General features: G+C 47.8%; 2 protein-coding genes across 2 annotated transcripts; one reads left to right on the top strand and one right to left on the bottom strand.

Annotated features, from left to right (window-relative positions):
- Positions 1 to 708: 708 nt before the first annotated feature.
- DFJ58DRAFT_826525 (uncharacterized protein) lies at positions 709 to 1,708 on the bottom strand. Its single transcript, XM_041392196.1, has 5 exons — positions 1,623 to 1,708; positions 1,418 to 1,564; positions 1,162 to 1,356; positions 944 to 1,113; positions 709 to 882 (listed from the first exon to the last, which is right to left on the bottom strand). The coding sequence occupies exons 2-5, from the start codon at positions 1,454 to 1,456 to the stop codon at positions 792 to 794; spliced, it is 495 nt and encodes a 164-aa protein (XP_041235057.1). The 5' UTR covers positions 1,457 to 1,564; positions 1,623 to 1,708; the 3' UTR covers positions 709 to 791.
- A 2,130-nt stretch (positions 1,709 to 3,838) lies between these two features.
- On the top strand, positions 3,839 to 7,017 carry DFJ58DRAFT_719762 (uncharacterized protein; the record flags this gene model as incomplete). Its single annotated transcript, XM_041384677.1, has 8 exons — positions 3,839 to 4,277; positions 4,320 to 4,512; positions 4,574 to 4,859; positions 4,910 to 5,246; positions 5,295 to 5,359; positions 5,401 to 6,558; positions 6,628 to 6,880; positions 6,914 to 7,017. The coding sequence occupies 8 exons, from the start codon at positions 3,839 to 3,841 to the stop codon at positions 7,015 to 7,017; spliced, it is 2,835 nt and encodes a 944-aa protein (XP_041235056.1).
- Positions 7,018 to 7,250: the final 233 nt, after the last annotated feature.

The raw sequence follows: 7,250 nt of genomic DNA, 5'->3' as shown, positions 1-7,250 counted from the left end.
TGATTCACGTAAAAAAAGGGGTGCGATAACGAACATGAGTGATGGCGTGAAATTACTGTTTCATGGTCATTCCATTCACAACCCGCCTGTGGTGTAATTTGAGTTTGATGCATCTCTTCCATCGCTTTTCTCATTGAACTATTTATTCAATTTCTTTTCCAATCCCATCCTTCCCAAAGTTATTGGTTGCGCTCAAATTTCGTGGCCGAACAATGGTCAAAACACCTCGGCTCAACTATAAACATCATCCATCGCCTAAAATCGAGACAAAATCAGCGAGACTGCCACGATCAAGAGTGTTGAAACCTACACAGGCAATGCTGCAATATGACTTGAAGAATTGTATTGATAAACTGCGTCTTCCTTTGAGAGCCAATGGAAGTGCTTTGATCAACCGCGTTTTCCACCGAGAGGAACGAAATCTGTCGACAGCATCATCAGGAAAACCCTCCCCCAGGAAATTACTTTAAACTATGATAATTCTCGGTAATCCTCTTGAATTATCTCAAATTATGGGCTTTAGAATGATTACTTAGTTTAGAAAGACTTTTTTACTCCCTTGTATATAAAGGATAATTATCATGAATTCAAAGGCAATATCGAGAAATTCAGAGAATATATTTCGAACGTAGCATAGCGAATCGCGCACATTAGATGGTATTACGAGCAAAAAAGACTAATATTTGATCAAAGGATATACATAACACAGCCAACTTGGAGGACTAGGCAAATTAAGGTGTGATACACGAATCTGGGATGTTTACAGGTATAGATCAGCATGAATACAGGACCTAATCATCTGCCATTCCATCCAGGTCGAGTAGCCCCAGTGCATCTCGATGCTCATTAACGAAATGATCGTTCCCCTTCCGTTTCAAGGTCCTTCGAGTAGCAGAGTCAGTATCCGAGTTGAAATGGCACCATGAATACCTGTAAAACTTACTGTACAGCTTCGTAAATATCAGCCATCATGCAATGAAACTTTCCCGGTGCATCCCGCTTCAAGTCCTCGAGGAACTTGACATGAAACACATACGTCTCGCTGAATTGATTCCCTGTAAAGTTAAACTTCCCTGGTGAGCCGAGTGTCTTCCAGAAAAGGGCTGCATAGACCTGTAAAACGAATCAATATAGCACAGAGATTGGTAGAAAGGATGGTACCGCTGTTGCCACAAGTGCGAGTAACGGAATGGGGCATTCAGGACGATTGCCCTTGTTGTTCGCCAGTTTGGCAAAGCGCTCGACAAACTTGATGCCGATAGACTTCGGACCGCTAAAGACTGCCTCGTATATGAGAAAGATCAGCAGGTCACCCTGGTAGGGTTTTTTGCCTATGGGTGAAGCATCGTCGTTCAACTGTTGATGAAGAATGTTAGTCAGAGGCTAGCAGCGAAGACCGAAGGACAAATTTACTTACATCAAACTTCAATGCATAGATATACGCATGCTGCTCCATCAATTTCTTTGCCTTGACCACATTATTGCTGAGCCGAAAGTAAGTATCAATGTTGGTGCACGCGGCGACTTTAAGGTCACGGCGCAGTAACGGAATGCGAGGCTCCACCTCAAGTAATGAAAGATAGTTAAAACATAAGAAAAATTGAGACACGCAAAGGACTTACTAAACTAGCGAGGTGAGCCGCATACTGCGCATCGGTTTGAAGACGTTCTTTGATGGCGTGTACTCCACGATTCGCAGCCACTGTTAGTAGAGACTGCAGTGCAACTTGGTTTTGTCGACTAGCTCAGGATAAGCATCGACAAAGATGATGTAACCTTTGGCATCAATAATCGCATCCCGCACTACTCGCCGAGTCTCGTTATTTTGATCAAGTAATTTGACATGTCCCTTCTCCGTTCGAACGAGAGCAGCAACGGTCTGAGCCGATCGAGTCAGTGCAGAGTTGGGTTCCGGAGCACCTTCGACGTCGCTAGAGTAAGGCTCAGAGGACTCGCCACAAGCAGTAGTGGTTCCGTCAGTGGACTCAGCGTTGTCGAAATCGCGCCAGGTTGGAATCTAAAGATTGTGTCAGTTCAATACATAGTATACACCATGACTCACCTCTGCAGCTTGTTTGGCATCATGGGCAGACTGGGTTTTGCCACGGGATTTAACCTGCGTTGACTTCAAGTTGACTTTAACGTTGCCGACAAGCGAAGGGACCTTGAGACACGCCGTCACCGTGACTGTGGTGAGTACTACAGCTTATATTGAAGTAAACAACTTTCACTCACCTCGTCAGAGAGCATCATGGCGGTTGACTCCAGATCCCCAGGCTCACCCTCACTCTCCTCACGGTCAGCGTCAGAATCGCTACCATTTTCCTCCTCCTGATCTTCGTCAGACTCGAATAACGCAGAGACGTCACGCATGGCGTATGTGCGACAGAGTTTGCGAGGACGACCATAAATGGCTGTCACGTGTACACGGTCATGTGAGTAAGTTACACCATCATCATCATGACTAACCTTGAGGCCTCTGAGGCTTATCACGTTCCAAGTCCGCAAGGCTGCCATCAGATTCTTCGCCATCCTCCTCCTCGTCTTCTGTAACACTGGCGCTGGTATGTTTGCGCTCTATCATGGGCCACTAAGGTTAGTACCAATGTTTATGTTTCATTTGTGACTCACTCAGTTTCGCAGGTACTAAACCTTTGTTGCTACGAGCAAGGCTGGCAGTGGTTGGCGCGGGATCTACTTTCAAGTTTGTGCGCGGCACATTAACTGATTCGAGGTGAGTAGTTGGCTTATATGGCATCAAACAAAGATCACCGATGCTGATCTTTTTCTCTTTGACTTGTTTAGGCTTCGCAATGGCAGCTGATGGTGGGTCTGGAGACGCCTCAAGTTGACGAGCGACTTTCCTTGCCGACTTAGTAGGCATCCATACTCAAGTTGGAGGTGAGTATCAATTTTTCGGTCAAGACTCGCATGCTTACCTGCATTTTCCATAGCCTTTTTCTTTGCATTTCGCGGCTCTATGGACACCCAGTGAGTCTACTACGCTGATGGTGAGTTGTTGGCGTGGACTCGTCACTCACCACGAGACTGAGGAGGTGCGGACATTGTATATAGATTGAAAGGTGCGACAACAAGCTAACGAAGAACGTTGGAAGGAAAAAGAGTCGAGCCTCAGACTCGGAGGGCTCCGTGAAATTTTAGTGCGTGGCCCCAGTTTCAAGGGGCGTCGCCCAGGGAGGCAGTTGAAATGGTGAGCTCATTCCATGCGCCCAGGTTCATATAAGCTGACACTCGTTACCTCAGGTGTTCATTTGTAACTTTGTTTTGAAATTTTCAAAGGACGGCCAGGATTGTCTGGCGCTTATCAGTGCTGGAATCAACAACCACATCACGGCCAACCAGCACTGGAATCAACAACCGCGTCACGTTACCTCAGGTGTTCATTTGTAACTTTGTTTTGAAATTTTCAAAGGACGGCCAGGATTGTCTGGCGCTTATCAGTGCTGGAATCAACAACCACATCACGGCCAACCAGCACTGGAATCAACAAACCGCGTCACGGCCATCCAGCACTGGAATCAACAACCGCGTCATGGCTGACCAGCGCTGGAATCAACAACCGCGTCACGGCCGACCAGCTGGTTGTACAGGCCCTGGATTACCTGAACCCCCCTTGATTAGGTTAGTGGGATGTCCTCATGGTGCTGTCGTTACGGTCTCACTCCCCAGAAGTTTTCGCTCCCTGAAATTTTAGCATCGCGCACTCAAGGTATATCGTCTTACAAGGTGTATTGTTCATTGGAGACTGATCCACCTCCTCTACTCTAGTTCTACTCACACTCAAGGCCCTTATCTCCAAGATCGCAGCAACATAGCTATGTCCACTCAATGCCCTGCTTGTTCCCGTGACGATTTCACGGTAACTGGTCTCAGTCAACATCTGGCCAAGAGCCGCAACCCACATTGTCGAGCACTGTACCATCAGTCGCGCTCCCAAGTACATACCAGGGACCAACGAGATGAGCCTGACGAGCCGACTGCAGAAGACGAGCCTGGGTACGAGGTTGACGAGTTTGGGTATGAGATTGACGAGCCTGGGTACGAGGTTGACGAGCCTGGGTACGAGGCTGAGGCTGGGGGCGAGGCTGAGGCTGGGGACGAGGATGATGATGAGGGGTGGAATTTTGAACCTGAATGGGAGCCTCCCGTTGAAGATCGAGTCGAGGACGCGACCATGGATGCCATCAAGGATTTGGCCGATGAAGATGAAGCTGGCTGGGAAGATCAACGCCGTGCTCACCAGGATATTCAAGCACGTGTGCAAGGGCAGCGTGGTTGCGTGGTGGTGCCCTACCCAGATCTGCGTGCTGGTCAGCAAATAACACGCGGTTGTGCTGCAAACGCAGAATACGAGGCGCATCTGGCCAATGAGGAGGAGAATGTGTATCACCCTTTTGCATCCAAGATGGAATGGGAGGTCGCCAGATGGGCCAAGCTTCGTGGTCTGAGTTCGACGGCATTGTCAGATTTGCTTGCAATCGAGGGGGGTGAGTTGGATACTATTTGTTCCGAAAGTCATTGTACTAACTAATGATTTTGATTCTCAGATCAGTGAACGCTTATCACTCTCGTTCAAGAATGCGAATGAGCTGAACACTATTGTCGACCATGGGCTTCTGACTGGCCGTCCTAAGTTCAAACGTGAGCAGATCGTGGTCGCTGGAGAAGCGTTTGACATCTATTATCGCGACGTCATCGAATGTGTCAAGTCGTTGTATGGTGATCCGGACTTTGCCAAATATCTAGCATTTGCGCCTGAGCGGCATTATTCTGATGAAGACGAGACGATTCGTCTCTTTCATGATATGCACACCGGCAAATGGTGGTGGGATACACAGGTACGAATGACATTATGTCTGTATGAGATATGATACTTACAATACTTTAGAAAAAACTCGACAAGGATAATCCAGGCGGCACCATCATTCCCATCATTATCTCGTCCGACAAAACACAAGTCACATTGTTCCGCAACAAGTCCGTCTATCCTGTGTATCTCACCATTGGCAACATCCCGAAGGAAATACGACGCAAGCCTTCGCGTGGGGCACATATACTTCTAGCTTATTTACCTTGTACACGCCTTCAGCATATCACCAACAAAGCTTCACGCCGCCGGACTTTGGCAAACCTTTATCACGCATGCTTGCGTCGTGTTCTCGCTCCGCTGAAGTCCATAGGAGTAGATGGACTTCGTATGGCTAGTGGGGATGGTGCCCTCCGCCGTTGCCACCCATTATTTGCCAGCTTTGTGGGGTGACTACCCAGAACAGCTTCTTGTGACTGGGATCAAGTTTGGAGAGTGCCCAAAATGCGACGTGGACGCGGACGACACGGGGTAGCAACACGGCTCCTTTTCATCTACGGAATCTAACCAAGGTGCTAGATGCCCTCGCTGCCCTTGACGAAGGGAATCTATCATTTGTACGTGCTTGCGCGGCAGCAGGCATCAAGCCCATTGTCCATCCTTTCTGGGAAGATCTCCCATTCACCAACATATTCCGTGCAATCACACCAGACGTGTTACATCAATTATATCAAGGCTTGATAAAGCATCTCTTAGGTTGGTTATCAGCCGCGTGCGGAGGAGCCGAAATTGACGCTCGGTGTCGCCGTCTTCCTCCCAATCACCATATACATTTGTTCAGCAAGGGTATCACCTGCTTGTCGCGTATAAGCGGAACTGAACACGCTCAAATCTGCCGTTTTCTCCTTGGCATCGTCATCGGCATCCGTTTGCCCAATAATCTAAATGCGGGCCGTCTTCTACGAGCAGTGCAAGGCCTACTGGACTTCCTCTATCTTGCTCAATATCCATGTCATAGCTTGGAGTCACTACAGCTCCTGGATGACGCACTCGACCTTTTCCACAAGAATAAGGATATCTTCATTGACCTCGGTATCCGTTCTAATTTCGATTTACCTAAACTGCATGCCGCTCGCCACTATTCTGCCATGATTATGATGTTTGGTACGACGGACAACTATAACACTGAGTATACCGAACGACTTCACATCGATTTCGCGAAGGACGCTTACCGTGCTACAAATCACAAAGATGAATTTGTGCAGATGACGCGGTGGCTCGAGCGCAAGGAGAAGATTATGCGCCATGACAAGTATATCAACTGGCGATGTGCTGGTGCCGAAGAGACTATGCCTTACCATTCGCGCCCCCCCAATATGACTTTTCGTCGGCTTCAATCTGTTTCAAAGCACCCTACTGCAAAGGCCGTCAGTATAGACAAGCTCATCGAAGATTACGGTGCTACCTATTTCCGTGAAGCGCTTGCACGCTATATCACTCAACTCAATCATGCCAGTGATCCTATCCCCCTCCGTAGTCAAACACTGGATGTGTTAGCGCAGGACGTCCATTTCCCATTCCGAACTCTCCCCGTTTTTCACAGGGTAAAGTGGCTCTCAGTAGACGCTCGTGGTCACGGTGATGCAACAGCCACGTTGGACTCTGTACATGCCAGACCACAATGCAACTCAGGGTCGAGTCTGCGGCCTCGCCGTTCAGATACTGCTCTGGTGAGTATTTCTGGGAATCCAAGATGTTGTTAGTATAGAAGGTACGTTTCGCCACCACTATTTGCTAAGGATGGAGTCACTCACAGTCGTCTGAATCTAGGAGTCCGCGTTGGGCAAGTGCGAGTCATTTTCTCGTTACCCTCAAAATCAGTTCCACTCCTGGTTTTCGCCAACAGTCAAGGTTTCCCACTCACTTCGCTTACATCGAATGGTTTTGAACCATTCACTTCGGCTCCCGATCGACATCACGGACTTTACAAGCTCTCGCGATCATTGCGCGGTGGTGGAAAAAGTAGCAAGTATCGTGCCATTGGCCAATATTGTGCGTAGTGTCCATCTGATGCGAATTTTGGAGCTGTTGTCCCGCGAGAGTGGACGAGTGATACGGTTCTCGATAATTGTAATACTTTTTGGTTGAATTCATACATAGATAGATATACTTTTTCTTTATTCAAATGATTATCGAGAATCTCATTGTGCTTTATCGTCTTTCAGCTAGTTTTATCTTAATACTTGTAATTACATAGAATTCTCTGAATTACATCGTTTTATCAAAATTATGTGTTTTTTTCCTCGGGTTTTTCCTGATGATCTCTCAGAGCCTCCCTGATAGCAGCCTCATCCACGGACGTCATGTATTGCTCGAGAGCATCATTCAGAGGTGACCGGACACTTGCTGGTCCCGCTGATAG

This window comes from Suillus subalutaceus, assembly GCF_016647625.1.
Source record: "Suillus subalutaceus strain FC151 chromosome Unknown DFJ58scaffold_376, whole genome shotgun sequence".
Classification (NCBI taxonomy): Eukaryota; Fungi; Basidiomycota; class Agaricomycetes; order Boletales; family Suillaceae; genus Suillus; species Suillus subalutaceus.
This window is presented reverse-complemented; position numbering and strand designations above follow the sequence as displayed.

What these genes read in the sequence shown, in the direction of transcription:
- DFJ58DRAFT_826525 (XM_041392196.1), bottom strand. Translation starts at nt 1,456, where the DNA reads ATGGAGCAGCATGCGTATATCTATGCATTGAAGTTTGAT. An exon ending in TCTATGCATTGAAGTTTGAT is followed by an intron (nt 1,357 to 1,417) that starts GTAAGTAAATTT and finishes CTTCATCAACAG; the next exon opens with TTGAACGACGATGCTTCACC. An exon ending in TCGCACTTGTGGCAACAGCG is followed by an intron (nt 1,114 to 1,161) that starts GTACCATCCTTT and finishes TTCGTTTTACAG; the next exon opens with GTCTATGCAGCCCTTTTCTG.